The sequence below is a fragment of the Petromyzon marinus genome, chromosome 5, assembly GCF_048934315.1.
Source record: "Petromyzon marinus isolate PM22_M1 ecotype Great Lakes invasive population chromosome 5, UKy_Petmar_22M1.pri1.0, whole genome shotgun sequence".
Classification (NCBI taxonomy): domain Eukaryota; kingdom Metazoa; phylum Chordata; class Hyperoartia; order Petromyzontiformes; family Petromyzontidae; genus Petromyzon; species Petromyzon marinus.
The window spans coordinates 17,356,642-17,375,013 of record NC_133671.1 but is presented as its reverse complement, the minus strand read 5'-3'; the positions used below and the strand labels follow the sequence as shown (position 1 = coordinate 17,375,013).

The following is an 18,372-nucleotide window of genomic DNA, read 5'->3' as shown; positions in this document are numbered from 1 at the left end:
GGAACAGTGTCCCTGAAAATGTGCAAGGCCATGGAAATATGGAGCTTCATTGCAGTATTAAGTGGGCTTACATTTTTGAAGAAAATGTATTCTGGACCGCTTTTATGGATTAAATTATCGTCTTCTTTTGGGAGGTCAGTATCCCAGAGCTTCAGCCAAAGTAATTTCAATAGTTAATCATATCTCTATTCGGTCTGGCCGAGTGAATATAGGATTTTTATTTCCCTATTATGAAACCAACATGTGTAAAAGTGTCACACTTTAAAAGGACATTTTTAAAATTATGAGAGCTGTTTGCAACACCACTCACTGTGATGTGTGGGGATGTATATGAAATATGGTACTTATGATTGACTGAAGTGGCTGACAATTCGCTTCTCATTTCCTTAAGTATGTATGCATGTTGAACTTCTTTCGCGCCCTATGTAGCCAACCGTGCGAATCGGAAGTGCCACAATCACTTTGCTATTCACGAGCAAACAAATTTGCTTATGTTTTTCCCAACACCAACAAGATGCTCCTCTTACAGGAAATGTTTTCTCCCGGGACCCATGAACAAGCAAAAACAGAGGCTAGGTGACCAGCACTGTAGAGACAGCAAGGGTTGGTGGATCGCACAAATGTTGTGAAACTCCCTTCCCATGGGCATCGAGGTGCCATACATTGGCTTGCCAGGGTAATGTGGTACAGACAAAACCTTTGGACTCCACCTAATCCGTCTATCTGGGACGGAGTGTTCCCCCATCTCGCGGGTGGGTTTTTTTTTCCTCAGGCGCACCGAGTTCCTCCCACACATAAGCACTCATTCATTGGCCGATGGCTTCTTAATATAGAAAGGACTGCAGAGCAGGGGCAATCGCTGGTGCCGGATCACCGTGTGGCTTGCCTTCCTGCTTGTCTGTGGCTCCTCGCGGCTCTGAGTCATTCTCTGTCTCCGTGGCAGTGAGCAAATTACTCTGCGGCACCGTGTTACAAGTAGAAATTGTTATAATGCTGGGGGCGCCTTTGCGAATAGTTGCGATTCATCACATAGCGGCAGGTGGATCGACGGCACACGGTGTGAGACGGAGATTGGCAGCACAAGGCAGACGAGGCAAGTGAGACGTGGGACTGAGTGAGGTGCAGGGTGAGTGGGGTGCGGGGTGAGTGAGGAGTGCGGTGAGTGTGGAGTGAGGTTTTAGGTGAGTGAGGAGTGTGGTGAGGCTCGGGGTGAGTGAGCAGTGTGGTGAGTGAGGTTTTGGGGTGAGTGAAATGTGGGGGTGAGTGAAGAGTGGGATCAGTGGGGTGAGTGAGGAGTGGGGTGAGTGGAGACACGGGGTGTGTGAGGAGTGCAGTAATTCGTGGGGTGAGTAAGGATTGCGGTGAATTAGGAGTGCAGTGTGGGGTGAGTGAGTGAGTGAGACGCGGGGTGAGTGAGGAGCGGGGTGAGTGAGGCTCTGGGTGAGTGAGGCGCGGGGTGAGTGAGGAGCGGGGTGAGTGAGGCTCTGGGTGAGTAAGGCTTTGGGTGAGTGAGGCTCTGGGTGAGTGAGGCTTTGGGTGAGTGAGGCTCTGGATGAGTGAGGCGCGGGTTGAGTGAGGAGGGAGGTGAGTGAGGAGTAGGATGAGGGAGGCTCTGGGTGAGTGAGACTCTGGGTGAGTGAGACGCGGGGTGAGTGAGGAGCGGGGTGAGTGAGGAGCGGGGCGAGTGAGGCTCTGGGTGGGTGAGTGAGGCTCTGGGTGAGTGAGGCGCGGGGTGAGTGAGGAGTGGGGTGAGTGAGGAGTGGGGTGAGTGAGGCGCGGGGTGAGTGAGGCTCTGGGTGAGTGAGGAGTGGGGTGAGTGAGGCTCTGGGTGAGTGAGGCGCGGGGTGAGTGAGGAGTGGGGTGAGTGAGGCTTTGCGTGAGTGAGGAGCGAGGTGAGTGAGGCGCGGGGTGAGTGAAGAGTGGGGTGAGTGAGGCTTTGGGTGAGTGAGGAGCGGGGTGAGTGAGGCTCTGGGTGAGTGAGGAGCGAGGGGAGTGAGGAGCGGGGTGAGTGAGGCTCTGGGTGGGTGAGTGAGGCTCTGGGTGAGTGAGGCGCGGGGTGAGTGAGGAGCGGGGTGAGTGAGGCTCTGGATGGGTGAGTGAGGCTCTGGGTGAGTGAGGAGCGGGGTGAGTGAGGAGCAGAGTGAGTGAGGCTCTGGGTGAGTGAGGAGCGGGGTGAGTGAGGAGCGAGGTGAGTGAGGCTCTGGGTGGGTGAGTGAGGCTCTGGGTGAGTGAGGAGCGGGGTGAGTGAGGAGCAGAGTGAGTGAGGAGCGGGGTGAGTGAGGAGCGGGGTGAGTGAGGAGTGGGGTGAGTCTGACTCTGGGTGAGTGAGGCTCTGGGTGAGTGAGGCGCGGGGTGAGTGAGGCTCTGGGTGAGTGAGGAGCGGGGTGAGTGAGGAGCGAGGTGAGTGAGGAGCGGGGTGAGTGAGGCTCTGGGTGAGTGAGGCGCGGGGTGAGTGAGGCTCTGGGTGAGTGAGGCTCTGTGTGAGTGAGGCGTGGGGTAAGTGAGGCTCTGGGTGAGTGAGGCTCTGGGTGAGTGAGGAGTGGGGTGAGTGAGGCTCTGTGTGAGTGAGGCGCGGGGTGAGTGAGGCGCGGGGTGAGTGAGGTTCTGTGTGAGTGAGGAGCGGGGTGAGTGAGGCTCCTGGTGAGTGAGGCTCTGGGTGAGTGAGGAGCGGGGTGAGTGAGGCTCTGTGTGAGTGAGGCTCTGTGTGAGTGAGGAGTGGGGTGAGTGAGGCGTGAGGCGATCAGGATGCCTGGGTGCAAGTGGAGCGTGCACAGTGAAGACCACAAATTGAGACGGGGATGCAGATGAGTGGTCTGGCGAGTCGGAGGGGGGGAGCGTCTGGGGATTAGTGGAGGGCTATTAAATAGTCACAGCCATTCGTGAGGTTTAATATACCTATATACATAGATGTGGTTTGTTACTAAAAGGAACGTAACATTTATGCTCCTGCACAATTAAAACAAAAAGGTGACAGGTTGCATATCCATTTAAATGAGTTGTGGCAATATAAGTTATTATAAATGTACGATTGAATGTGTATTGATTTTAATTGAAGAATGAAACGTGACATTTAGCCGTATGAGTGATTGCGCAATATAACGAAGGCTGTTAAAACGGCGCTTTTCTAACGAGTGAGTCAGCAACGACAATGTCGACGTTTCGTCCGAGTGCAATCCTGTCCCAACATACTTTACACAAAATGTGTCTAAAGTCATTCAATGGCCCAAAAAATAAAAGCAACGACAATGTCAACGGACGTACTGTATCGTCCAAGTGCAATCCCATCTCAAGATACTTGACACATATGACAAGAACAGACTACATTAGGGCAGAAAAGGGGGAGGTGGGGGCGTGGGAAGGGGATCAAAGGGTTGGTGAAGGTGAGGCCGAGGTGGGGAGCGGGAAAGACAAACACAGACGGGAGCAGGATGAGAGCAACGCCGCACCTCAAGCAGCACCGGCGAGAATCGAGGCCTACACAGACATCAGGGGCAGCCAGAACAGCACCGACGAGTCCCAAAGGTCAACCCTTCGCGAGCGGGTTGCCACTTATTCCACCGCGGATAAAACCCAAACGTCCAGGTAGAACCCCTCTTTACGGCGGTAATTGGTTCCACGGACCCGGTCGTTAAGTGTTTCGGTCATTAAGCGAGCATAAGAAATGCACGTACACCGAAAATACAAAAAGAGATGTTTCCACTTCAAAGCGCAACAAAACACTGAATGTAATCAATTCCCCGACGCTCATGAATGGACGTCGCTGATTGGCCGAGGCCCGGTCAGACCACTTTGGAGCTCGCCGATTGGCCAAAATTGGCGGTCACGTGCTCGTCGTAAGCCCGTCGTTAACAGGGGAATGGTCGGTAAGCGAACATATGGGGCCCGTCGTTAAGTGATTAGTTATTAACAGGAGTGGTCTTTAAGAGGGGTTATACTGTACATATCTCAAGTCAGCGTTGAGGCTTTCAAAGCTGTGCAGTATACCGTGATAAACTTCCAACAAAACAACACCTCCGCCAACATCTCTGTACAAAGCTATTGCCGCCACCGGAACCCGGGTGCCAATGTCCGGGACCGAGTGGTTCAAACCAAAGGCAGGTGGCAAAACCCTACCCGTCATCATTGAATCAAAGGACACCCACAGGGGGAGATGGGGGGCCCTTGATTGAGAGCCAAGGCATCCTCAGACGACAACGGCTCATTCCAGGGTATCTAAGTGATGAGGGGGGTGGGTGGGTGGGTGGGATGGTGCCGTGACCCTTCACTTTTAAGAGTCGCAGGGGGCACCTGGAGCAGCACCAACGAGTTTGAGGGCCCTCCCTGCAGTAGATGAGGTCCGGGATTAAGGCAGGAGGAGGTGGCAGTGATGAGGAGCGAGGAGAGGGCAGGCATGGGATTTAGGCCAAGGGATGTGGGTAGAGTATAAACGAATGAGGTCAGGGGGGAAAATAACATTCCCCCGGTGCATTGCTCATCATGGTAGAACTGCACTGCAGAAGGCATTATACCAGACTTGAACTCGACTGCAGTGAAAGCAGCTAACGCAATTGGAAAAACATTTTCTCTTTTCAACTCGACTCCATTACAATAAAAAATAAATATACGAGGAGAATGAACAAAATTGAACACGTAGGCTTTCACGACCGAAACAAGAGTATTTCTCCACAACTCTGGCTATCGCCTGATGAGGCCGGTTGTAATTACCGGCAAAACGTCGTACTCGAATTGTAAATGTTGTGGGTTTACTCTCCAACACACCGGTTAGTGCTGTACTAGTAACGAATTGGCCACGTTTTGTTTACGTGACAAACCTTACTAATTGGCTGTGTCGGGTAGTGGCGGGTTTAACGGCACATTCATATTTACACGATCTAACCCAAAAAAAAACCCCTCTATTATGAGGAATGAACAAAGGTTACGTGTGATTTAGGGATGCTTTTTCTCGCCATGTTTGTTGCATTGTACTGTTTGGGAGAACAAGTGGGAGCAGTAAAAACCAAGGGACACAGCGGAAGTTTTTATGTTCGGTTACAATAATTATACGGCAAGTAACACTGGCCTCCTCCGCCATAAATGTGCCAGCGCTCATTCTACTAATGGCATGCTGTAATTTCATTAGCATTAATTAAGTGTGTTATGTCTGCAGGGGTGAATGCTAATTTAGACATGACGAGCAGACCAGCTGTGGAGAGACAGAAGCTAGATTTATAGAGCATAATGATTTCATTCTCAGAGGTCACTGAATTTGACATAGAACCTCTCATTTCAGCGTTATTCAAAAATTACAACCTTAAGGATATTTAATTTTATGATATTAGATAAAAAGTGTATGTATTCACGATGATGATGATGATAATAATAATATAGCACTCAATAGTGGGACGTTTACAAGATTTTTTTTTATATGAACGTACAACATTTTTCTTTAGGAACTGCTTTCCGTGCTAAGTTTGTTGTCCTTGCACCGCGCCTCCGATTGCCACGGTTGGCTACGTACGGCGCGAAAGAAGTTCAACGTACATCACATGATTGATCAATGTTCCTTTTATACTTTGTGTCTATGCCCTCTTTGCCACGTGAATTCACCCACTGACCTATTCCTGCCCCTCTTTTTTCTCCCATTTCCTTCTTCAAATATCTGCCTGTCCGCTGCATCACTTCTGCTCCGTATCTCTCTCCTCCTCCTCCTTGTGTTCCGTCTGTCTCATCCATTCACTCTTTTACCCTCTTCGCCACCTTTCCATTTTCATCTTCGCAACCATGTTTACCCTTTCCTTCCTTGACTTTGCTGTATGATATTTACCATCGTTTTCCGTCCTTCTTGTCACCATTTATTTACTTTTTTATTTCCGGACCCCCCCCCCCCCCCCATTTCTCGCACGCTCTTTTCTCAATGTACTCCTCATTACCTCCCGCAGCACCGTGGATCGCCGGGAGGTGGCCCTGCTGGAGGTAGAACTGGAGAATGGCACAGCTCCACTCCGGCATTTGCTGTGGCACGTCAGTTACAATGGACAAGACTCCCATCCGGAGAGCGAACGCCTGTCTACCGAGATTGCCGTCAGCCAGCGGGATATCCGAGCCCTAGTGCCACTGCCCATGGTAGGTGAATGTTTTCAGTATTGCAGACCGCTTTATTAGTCAATATAGAACGGTTGGTTTTTTGCGTTTCTTTTTATTCTGGTCGACTGCACATCACTGACCAATTTTTGAATGGGAAAAGTGAATGTTGTCATTGGTTAGTGCCTCCATTTATTCCTGAATGAGTAAACATGTTGATACAACTTGCAAATTATGACGGTAAAGCAATCCCCACGGTATGAAATGGCTTTAATCCAGCATTGAGGCCTTAATTCACAAAGGGGTGTAAGCTGAAGATTAATAGCGTACACATCTCAATTGCGTCGCTACTTTATTATTCCAAACCAAAGAGTGCAGGACTCCAATTTGTGAGTCGCGAGTTGTATCCAAGCGAAAGTTGCCTACCATCCAGGGGGGAAGGGGGGGGGTCAATCAAATAAGTACCCCACTTTGAAGACAATTGTTGGGAAATCAGTTGTAGGTTGTCTTATGGGGATATTAATGTTAGCAACATCAATGGGGAATTTTCAAAACTGTCTCTGGACCTACACACGACGAGAGGTGGTTCCGGATTGCTCTCTGGTCAACAACAACAACAACAACCGCCATTCGCCACTAAGTGGTGGTGACGTCACCACGACGCTTGTGCCAGGCTAGGTGGTCAGAGCACTGGGTCAGGCACAGCTCATGTTCTGGATTTGAGTCCTAGCAGCTGCCCGCGATTATGTCACGTTCTTAAGTCTCGCGATTTGATTTTCTCAGGTTGGTAACCAATGGCTGCACACACAAAGATTTGTACTTAATCAGATCAACTATGAGATTAAATAAACCGATTGAGACACGTGAAACATCGCTTCTTTTGCAAGGGTTGACCCGTGTTCCGAAAGTTACATAATTTATGTGTATCGTTACGTTGTCCAAATCCTTTTGTTGTTTGCGATATATTGCCCACATTGGATGCATGCCTTGAAACCCATCTATTGTAATAATTAATTTGCAAATACTTGCAAGGATGTATTTTTTATCGCATCTCTTTCATCCCCTCATTTTGGGGAATTGTAAATTGTTCCACACACCGTCCAATTTAAATGGTGGCTTTTTTTTTATAAATTCATCCATAACCAGACAATAAAATTAGGTCTTCATGGGTCAGGTGGCAAGTAAAATGCTTTCTAAATGAGACACTGTGTTTACATAGCGGCCTGATAGCGGACTGACTTGAACTATCTTAATGACATCAATACCTCCTAATGAATTTCAATTAAAAAACCCTTTCAGTGACAGTAAGATAGAACTGATCTCATCAACCACAATGAAATGGGTGGACATGGGTGTTTTTCAATAGCCTAATCATTTTATTAATGACATCGTACAAAACATTAGTTACAACAAATATCGACAAATATTTTTCATTGACCAAGGCGTGTAATTTCTATTTACTCATTTACATTATTTTAAGACAACTATTTTTTTTTTAGATTTACTTTAGGACCAATAAATACTTGACTTTATTTTATTTATCCTATTAACCAACTCCGGTGAAGGGTGTTATTATTTATTGATGACCAACGTGCAAATCATTGCAAACACGCATTGATGGAGCGGGGGAGTTGACAATTTCCCGCAAGAGAGAGGGGAGCTTTGACTCCACAAATATTCCTTGAGAAGAAACAAAATAGAGACTTGTGTTACTACCTGCATAGGTTTTTAATGGATACTGAACATATGTTGCAAAGAGCTTCAGAGCTCATCGGATTCCTCCAGTAATAAATATTCAAAGTCTTATGTATCGTTGAACTTCTTTGGCAACATACGAAGCCAAAACCGTGCTAATCGGAGGTGCTGCTTGAGCTTTCCCGATGCGCGCTTTGTGTTGCTCTACCGCGTGTTGCTCCTGAATAAGCTTCCCAACACGTGGAACGGAACGTCGGAGCATTGTGCCGAAATGACGTAGGGTGCGAGCCGGGAAACACGATCGGGACCCATCCGTTGATGATGCGAACAGCTCTGCCCTTATAAAGACGACGAACAAACACTACATTTCGATTTTAATCTCCTGACTAAATAGGTGATTAAGTTAATCCCTCTAGAGGTGTGAGATTGTAAAAACAGTACAGTGTATTCACGTACTGTAGTTTGCGTGTCGGCTCGGATGGTAAATTGGCTAACCCTGTAATCTGTCAATCGTCCATTCACTTGGTTGTGCCGCTGTATCCCTGGTGTAGCAACCTGCTTACCCCCATTTCCCCGGTTTATTTGGTAGGATGTGTTGAGGCGTGCAAGAGGAGGTGCGTGCACGCACATATTAATCTGGCTTCGTCGCAAATATGAGCGTTTGTTGCATCGACCCCCAAAGCAAACCTCAGCCTGAGTGGCGGCTGCCTTTCAGCTCGGTGACTTCCCATGCTAAATTATGCTCCATGGGCCTGCAGCCTGTTCTTTCTCGTGCAGGGAGAGAGGAAAGCCATTACTTTGCATTTCTCAATGTGCGCAAAAAAACATTCGCTCACATTGCCATTGAGGCCATAGAGGCATGTGTAGCTCCAACATGGAATCCATCTTAAAATATGATCATCTGTGACATCGCCAAAAGATGTTGATGGTTCTTGTTTATTGAGTAATCCAATTAGGTAGCTTATGTAGCTGAGTTGATAACAGTCCGTGCATTTACATGGTCCTTTGAGCCACAAGATAATTTTTTGTGCAGATTTTTGTAACATTGCTCCAACAATGTTGTTTTCTCTCATGTGGCTCGGATACAGCTGCTGTTTGGCAGAAACCGCGTTAGCTGGCTTTTGTGTAACATTTATAAACGTGTGACCTGGGATTAGCGACAGCATATTGGTGAAACTATTAGTTATTTCAATCTAGCAACATCTGCAGTATTGCAGCAGCGATATTCGCAATGACTCAATAAAGTCGAAATATTCATGAGTTCAGATCCTGGTCCGAAATGTTACTTATTCCAATATAATTATCCTTATAATAATATCATCCCGCTGAGCAGCAGGATGTGAAAAGTCAACTTTAGATTTTCTGAGGATGCAAATACTGACTCCTTTACAACACGACGAAAAATTTGATTTTTTTACATTTTCACCACTTATTTAAGGTCACCAATAAATGTAATCACTATGCAACATCAATTTGATCTGCCAGACTGATTTATTTAGAATATTTAACCGGACATGATTTAAAATTGGAATGCTTTTCTATCAATGCAATTACAGTCGCATCAATAATCACACTGGTGGTTTGGTAAACGTTATCCATTGTAATCTGTCAAACCATAAAATTAATATTTTTTTAAAGATTATTTGCACACAAATCAGTGGCACGTGGTGATGGTTTGTATCAGCATTAATGTTAAGCTATCAGGTAGCTGTATAGTTCACACACTCCACTAAATAGCAGACCCTGTTATACCATCCTTTGCACATTTGCTTTAAGCTGATTAGTGTTAATGTGTTTCTGGAATGGGATAATTTATTTATATTATAGGTTTATACAAATAATTCTTCCACGCGCATGTTTTATCCATTGTAAATTTGAATCTTATTGGAGTTAATTAACTGATGTAAGGCTTTCTTAATTATGTCCCTGACCATTTGTAAAGTTTGAGTTGAATCGCGTTTTATTTTTACAATGTTTCTTCCTTCAAATTATGCAAATTATTGAATACATTGTTTTTGGGCCAGCAATTTAACACGAATTTACATGTATCGTTGAAACAAAGAATACAATTAGCATTCAGTGGCAATAACTTGTAGAGGCTGTAATACTCATTAAAAATGGACAATTTTAATTCTACCTGAACACTGACCTGAAAGACATCATTAGCGGCATTAGACCTGACATTTCCTTATATTACTTTTAATGTTCTCGTCGTAATGGTCAATTGTTATCTAACTTTGTAAGAACCGCTTAATTACCGTTAATCAACACATACAACCCAGGGTCATTTGGAAACCCACTTTGCCAATGCAATGGCATTCTACCGTTACGATCAATAGCAGCATGATGTATTTACTTGAAATTGATCCATCACTCGTGCCGATGTATAATTTGTAATGTTTTTTTTATTATGATTAAGACTATATGGGATATGTATCATGTCAGCCAAATATATCATTTCATTTCAAAAATGTTTTCAAACATTTTATAGCTATTACTACTCATCGTCTCTCAGGATTAGAATACTACATTTTGTTTGATACTGGTACAAAGAAAGGCATCTATGGTAAATGCTATAACTTTGTACATAAGTAGAGCAATACCATCGATTGCGAACACATTCTCAGAAACAGGTAGTTGTGTACTGTAGATCTATGAGAAATAATGGTAAGCACATAATTTTATTATCATGAAAAATAAAATGGAAACACTTCTGTTAATAGACATTTTAATGATTGCACATTGCATTTCTCGCCGCGACTAAATTATCTGAAGTGCGTTGTTGTGTTCGCTTTTGCCTGACGGTCAAGCGAACAAGTAAAACGCCCTCACAAATTAAATGCATCTGCACCCTTTCTCTTCCCGTAAATGTCCTCCATCCCACAAAGGAATTGCCACAATTTAACTTGGCCTAATTTTATTTGCTGCATATTAAATTACAGTAATGTGTTGTAACAGTTTGCCTCTCGGGATTTAGTTTTTTTTATCATTCTTGACCGTTGCAAACAATACCAGTAAAGATTAGCCATTGGAGGATTATTCTGTTTTGTTTATCATAAGATGTGAACTCTTTTTGTGACAAAAAAAAACATTGAAAACATTTTAAATGCATCGCATAGTCTTTTCGGCAAATGCATAATAGCACTCAGAAATTGTCCATAAGCTACCAGACAATAACAAATGCATATTGGTTTTGTCGAAAACGTAATCAGGGAAGAGAACATTTTTAGACGGGGGGGGGGGGGGGGGGGTAGTGGTAACATGATAGCTTTGCAGATTGCCACTGCAGACTTCAAACCTTAAGCACGTAATGAAATCACTGCATTCCTATTGTTCTCAGGTGTCCGTTATTGGTATCTGCAGTGGGTGATTTCATCGATTTCCATCCCACGGCTATTACACGTCGAGTGGTCCCTTCACAGTGGTCGCGTCGCAGAATATGCAGTCACCTGCGAGAACGCCTTTGCTTGCTGCAAGATAAAACAAAAAAAAATACAAAGAGGAGGAAAAGTGATGCGTACCGGAAACTTACGTGATGCTTTCCAACATATATTCGTCTTCAGAAATATTTAATGGGCAGTCAGGAAGCCCCAGTTGAAAACGCATTTGCAAATTTCATAGTGGGTTTTTTTTTGCACGCTTATGTCTCTAAATAGCAACACAACTTTACACCAAATGTACGTTCAAATTGCATAACAGTTACGAGTGTTATCGTGACCCCACATTACAGACTGACAGGCAGGCACGGCCAATGCGTTAAACCTTAGTTGGAATGCATCATTAACGAACTGCTGGTGTCCCGTCGTTATGCTTTGTTGATATTACATCGTCTCGAGAGTTATCGTGACCCCATTCTACAGACGACAAGACTTTACAGGGCAGAGCCCATGCATGAACACTTTAAACCCTCGTTGAAAATCGTTCGTCATGACTGCGATGCTGGTGTTCTGTCGTAAAGTTTGGTTCATATTTGATCATCATCATCATCATCACTCCCACGTTTTACATCCCTATTAAACCAAAATACAGAGCTTATTTGCACGTGCACCTAACTTCTTCTGGCACCTCTTGCTCTCACATTGTGCATTTGTTTTTTTTGTATTCGCATGTGCTTATACCCATAATAGAGGTTTTTGGGTTAGATCGTGTACATATATAAATGTTGTGTCGTTAAATCCCGCCACCACCCGACACAGTCAACTAGTAAGGGTTGTCACGTAAACAAAACGTGGCCAATTCGTCACTAGTACGAGATCTAACCCAAAAACCTCTATTATGGATGATATTGGTCGCGAAAGCCTACGTGTTAAACTGCTAATATCCAGGTAAGACTAAAATACAGAGTGCTTCAAAATGTTTTAACACCTTAAATGGGACTATCGTTTTGAATGGAAAAAAGCAGATAATACACTGTAACATGATAACAAATGTGATGTTAATGGCTTACAAAAGTCAAAGAGTCTCCCACTTGTTCGCCATCATTGTCAACACGTGGCCTGGAATCTTCTCCAGGTAGTCTCCAGAGCCCGGAGGCAGCACATGTCACGTGGTATTGTTGCAATTTCTCAGAAGTGTTTAACATTTATTTGAAGTACCCTGCATAGCTCTTACATGCATCTGCACCTAACTTTTTTGTCGTCTCTTGCTCTCATTCAGTTTTCCCTTGTTTGTTCATGCACATGTGCAATATTCCTTAAGAACGCTGTACTCGTTCTCTGCAATGTTGACATTCCCCCCTTGAAAATTAGCCGGGCAACTGGCTGTGTAACAAATCAAATAAACTCAAATGAGAGTTATTGTGACCCCATTTCCCAGGCAGCCATACGGATAAACAGATAGACAGGCAGATAGGCATACAGATGGATAAACAGACAGATGGATAAAAAGACAGATGGATAATCAGACAGATGGACAAACAGATGGATAGCTGGACAATCAGACAAATGGATAGACAGATGGACAGACAGGCAGACAGACGGATAAAGAGACAGATGGACAGACAGGCAGATAGATGGATAATCAGACAGATAGACGGACAGGTAGATAGATGGATAAAATAATCAGACGGATGGGCAGACAGATGGATAACTGGACAGTCAGACACATGGACAGACAAATGGACAGACAGGCAGACAGACAGGATAAAGAGACAGATGGGCAGACAGGCAGCTAGACGTACATACAGACACGCGCGCGGAGGGTCAGACCAGACGGAGCCCGTGCATGGACAGCCTTCGTTGTAGAGCGTCGGTGGTGACGGCGGCGGTGCGGTGCGGTGTGCGGTGTGCCGCGTGAACGACCCCGGCTCCCCGCAGGCGGAGGAGCTGCTCAACACGGCGGTGCTCACGGGCCGCACCGTGGCGCTGCCGCTGCGAGTGCTCGTCGTGGAGGAGAGCGGCCTCGTGACCGACGTCTCCGAGGAGGCGCAGTGCTACTCGCTCGACGAGGACGTGCTCAAGGTGCGGGCGGTGTTCGTGGCGGGGTAGCCGCTCGTTGCGATGGTCCGCTGTTCGGTGAACTAAACTATGACTTGTTGTGCCACGTAAGGCCCAGGGAACTGTATTGCTCTTTTTCAGAGACGACTTGGCCACAAATGATAGCTCAACAAAGTGGCTTATCGTGTGTGAACATTTCTAGCAGGCAAATGCTCTAAACCCATGTTGTTTCTAAATGTGGAGGGGAAAACCGGAGGGCCCATAGAGAAATCCACGTGACCACGGGGGATAACGTGCAAACTCCAAATATACAGCAGCAGGTGTCAGGATCAGGATCGAACCCACGACCTCCTGTACACCAGGCGAGGTAGTTAACATCTCGCCACCTTAAGGGGGAGGAATATAAGGAACAGGAGGGCTGTTGGGGTGGTACTGACCGTACTCATAAGTTGTGTGGGAGGAATGCGAGGGTAGCCCCCTACATCTGGGTCAAACCCAGACAGAGGGGCTGCCATCAACCTTCGTAGTCTTACCCATTTAAAATGGCTTTCAGGGTCAGGATTGAACTGACGATCTCCTGTATACCAGGCGAGGTAGTCAACATCTCCACACCGCGGTGCCCCAATACAGCGGGCACGCTGTGTATTAACCACAAAATACACGCCGCTCTCTGCTCACCGCAGATGTTAAAGATTCCGTGACGTAAATAAAAAATTAGTAGGCCATGTGTGTGTCCAACTCTACGGTCTGAATTAGCAATATTTGAAAACTACTCGTGAACTATTTAATTGGGTAGAGCCAGATATTGTGAAACTACTGAAGACGTGATCCATCTCCATAGCATGTAAACATAGCACCTTCATTATAGCTCCGCGCTATAATAAAGGCACGAGTACCAAATATACCAATGATTTCTTTGAGGCCACAGGGTCAGGTTTTTTGCAAAAAATGTAGTAACTGGTCAGCCGCTTGGCCAATTTCATGTACTCACTGCGTTTTTCTTTGGTCCTGCAACTTGAAATAAAACTGATCAATGCAAGCATAATAGTGTATTCACATCATTAGCTACATTGACTCCTGCCAACAGGTTTTAAAATTCACATTATTCTGTGGGTTCGTGCAATGCTGCAACACTAATCATCGGACTTATACACATACATATGTGCAGCCATCTCAAGCAGTTTCAGAGTGGGGTCTCACCTGTTCTAATCTGATGGTCCTTATGAAGATCAAACCCTTTGGCCCAACACACATCTGACAAAAGGTAGGTTAGTCTTGTGCATGACAAGACATATCTGACCTGAGAGGGCTTATAAAGATGCTAGGCGACCCAGGTCTGTAAGGCCTGCCTAAGCCGTTTTCACTCCTGAAAACTGAGACAGTTTCCACAAATATTGTTAAGATAAAGCGAAATATTCGAAAGATTATTAAAGTCACGTGTGTGCTTAAGACCCTGGATAGGTTAGAATTGAAAGCTGAGAAAATAAGCACCGGACAAAAAAGATTGGATGCCGACAGCTGTGTAAGAGACAATTCCACCCATCTCATTATTTTCACCAAGAAGAGAATTGAGGATTAAGGCCAAGCAACAGCATTGATTGTGAGTAATCCTGATGTTCGCTAATGCATAACTTAGCACTTATACCTGACATCCATTTACGAAATGTTGATGCCTGAAAGCATAATAAAGCAATTTGTATTTCTTCCTACGGCCATCATTCTTTATTCAATGTTTATAAGAAATATGCATGATTTATTTAGCAGTCTATGAGGCGAGCTAACGCTTCCAAACACGTATTTGTTTAATGTATATGTTTGTTTAAACACGTAAATAGAATGTCACAGGGTGCTAAATAAATAAAAGTGTTATAAATAAACAAACGCTTTAAATTGTGTGATCTATTATAGTCAACCTAACCTTTACCTCGGCCCTAACTAACACGCCAAACATATGAGCGCTAAACACAACTGATCACTCAAACGTTATATCTTTATGTATCTGTGTGTATGTGTGTGTGTTCGAGTGGCTTTTACGCGGACAGCATGCCTGTGACTTTCATAGCAAGTGTAATTTCTGGTTTTAAAAAACGTGAACATTAAAATTGACAAATGACTCATTTGTATAATTAACACGAAAAGCAAAGAAATGTGTCATTTTATCTTCCACTCTTATTTATATTCAAATGTATATCGCTGCTATGTACATATACTGCAGATATGGAATGCTTTCTTTAATGATTATTATTTTTCTGAAGTCGCTTCGGTTTGTTGCAAATTTGATTCTTTTCATAACCTAAACGTGTCGCGTGGAGGAATTAATTTATTGGAATGTAATGCTTGTCATACCATGTATACATTACCCCGTACGTATTGCTTGCAGAAGTACACGGGCGATCTATATTTCATATATCGGTGTTTGATCTATCTACGCTGTTGGGTAAAGTCGGCTTTATGTCGGCAGTTTAGACGTCTGCTGGCAACATGCAATGTTTCACGCTGCATATAAACAATATACACTGTGAGAATGCAGTGGCACACTGTGGGAATGCAGTGGCACACTGGGTGGCAACAAGTTACATTCCATTTTATCTGCAGCAAAATGTCCGCTCGTATATCAATATCGCACTTACTGGGCGAGTGTGATCTCGGAGGCCTACTCGAGTAATTCCAATCTGCTTTGAGCTGATAAAATCTGAACGCTACAAGCGCTGGGTGACATTTCTGCTTAATCAGTGGCTGGAATCCTTGTTGCCTGTGTCAGCGTGTCACACACAACGATGTGAGAGGCGGGCGGGCGGGCGGGTAGGGGTCCCATACGCGTGATGGACCACTCGTGAACACCCAACGTGTTTGCCGCGACCCATTAATTTAAAAGATCCGTGCGGTGTGTTTGTAATAATGAACGTGAAAGAAAAGAACAACTTCTGCGGGTCACGAAAGGAGGTGGGCTTTGTTGCTGGGTTTTTTTTTAGTTCTCAAACATTTTACGATGTGAAAAACACATTCTTCTGAGGGTTTTTTTTAATAATGCGATTATATTTCATGCGTGTGGAAAGTGTTCGATTTCAGCTGTGGGTTAAAGGCGCAATATTTATTTATTTATCACCCTCTTAGAATTGTATTTTACCCAGGTTTAAACAAAAATATTTCTATCATCCGGTAAATGCAAACAAAGTCTGATCTAAACACGGGACAGTGAAACACAGCATGCCGACAATAAGCACCGAGTGAGCTAACCCATTATGAAAGAGCCACACACTCACTTCTCTCCCCACCAATTCTATTTGTATGAGTTGCATCTGGTGCTACTTTAATATTGAGCCGCCCTGGACGGGAACGGATCTAAAAAGAATGTCTTGTCACTTTTTAGCCAATTATTTACTTGACATATGTACCCCTGTTACAATAAACTGGAACGTAAGCAGGACTTTTAATACCGAGTTCAAAAAGACCCTGAGCCCCTTTTCCTTAGAACGTTTGCCATCCTTTCATCTACTATATTGCAACCATTCTACGAGGCAACGTATTATCAGCCCCACTCCACACCGGCGCTTCTCCAATGGTGGGATCCTCCCTCTTAAATGAACGGAACCCGGTTGGTTTAACGAGTGCCAATTGTTTCAGCGATGCAGCTGCTACTACGCGTCCCCTTCAGCCACAAGCCAGATTTTCGGAAATGTCAGTAATTAAGGCATTGCACACGTGCAGAGCCCTACTATAAATAGCATGTCGTGATGAAAATAGCAATAATGAACCTCATAAGCAGTGTCGAAGTGACACTGCGCGCGCGCGTGCGTGTATGAGCAAATGAGTGCGCGTGAACGCATGGATGTGTGTTTTCTGAAGCGTTGGTAATTAATGGCCGAATCAAGTTGTTTCCTTCACCACACAGCTATAATCTTAGCCTGACATAACCCCGGCCGGGGTCGTCGATCAAGGTGTCAATGAAAAATTGGAAAACAGCTCCATTCCATTTCTCGTGGCGGTGGGCGTGGAGGCGGCTTGCTACCCCCACGCACCATCACCGTCCCCGCTGCGTTGCGGTGGGTTAGCGAGCTGACCGGAAAGCAGTCGCACGTGCTCAGGTCCTTATTAACCAGCCCCTGGCCACAGTCATAAAATAATAACGCGAAAGTTATCATTCTTTTCGCGCCGAGCCATTTCCAAGAGTAACGGGTCCACGGAATACAATCATTGGCGTTCTTTCCTTTTTTAAAAAAAAAAAAAACACTCTCATGCCGGTTGCTACGTACAACAACGCACGTTTTTTTTTTAATCGAAGCCACACGCACCAGAATTTGTTCATGCCTACCAAACTGTATTTGGCTATCATGCCATTGTATTATAATCTCAGTAAATCTCATCTTTTACCATCCGCTAATTCTTTTATATCCCTTTAAATCTCGACCGTGCGCTGAAGTTAGCAGTATCGCCGTGAAAATGTAAATAGTGCTGGAAACAAAGGTTAGCGGTGCCTTAACACTGAGGAGAAAATGCCATAGAGAGCAATATTATTTAACGGCCACCGTCTATTGAATTGGTGACATTTCCTCTTGTGGCTCATTCATGACTCTGAAGAATAAGGTGCAGCAGAGACCATAATTTAATCCCTGAACAAATTTCATGCCCAGGAAGGACATTTCCCCCCCCCCCCCCCATTTTCACATGGAAGCAATATGAAAAAAAAATCACAACTTAAAAAAAGTACGTTTAATAAATATATGAATACATGAATAATGTAATGTAAGCAAAACAATGTGCTCCACGGAGAATAGTACTCCCAGAGAAGAGCACACTGTGAGTTGTTCTGCACGTGCAGCACAACTTTGAGCCGCTCGAGATGACCGAAAAGCAGTGCATCGTTCGAATTATCATGGTGTGCTTCTTTGCCTTGTCTTGAAAAAAAAAACACCCACCGATGAATAAGATGTGGAAAATGGTGCCATTGTTTTATTCTGCAACAGATGTCAACTCGATGTGCATATTTAAAGCACGTTTGACCATCAAGCTCATTTGGCATGTCTTGGCCATCTGCTCCAATCCATCGCGATGCGTTTGCAGGCTGCGCCACGTATTGTTCAGCGGCATGATGTCCGATGTTTCGCTCAACATGCTGGCAACTTTCTTCAGGAATTTAAGCGTCGGACATTGTGCCAAATAACACGTGGTACAACCTCGATTT

The 18,372-nt window shown here is 44.8% G+C and overlaps 1 protein-coding gene across 1 annotated transcript in view; it reads left to right on the top strand.

Moving 5' to 3' along the window:
• TMEM132C (transmembrane protein 132C) overlaps positions 1 to 18,372 on the top strand; it is a 161,187-nt gene that overhangs the window by 110,542 nt on the left and 32,273 nt on the right. Inside the window, exons 4-5 of the mRNA XM_032947214.2 lie at positions 5,919 to 6,102; positions 13,071 to 13,214. Of these exons, the coding sequence (XP_032803105.1) occupies positions 5,919 to 6,102; positions 13,071 to 13,214 (328 nt within the window). The remainder of the gene's footprint in view (positions 1 to 5,918; positions 6,103 to 13,070; positions 13,215 to 18,372) is intronic.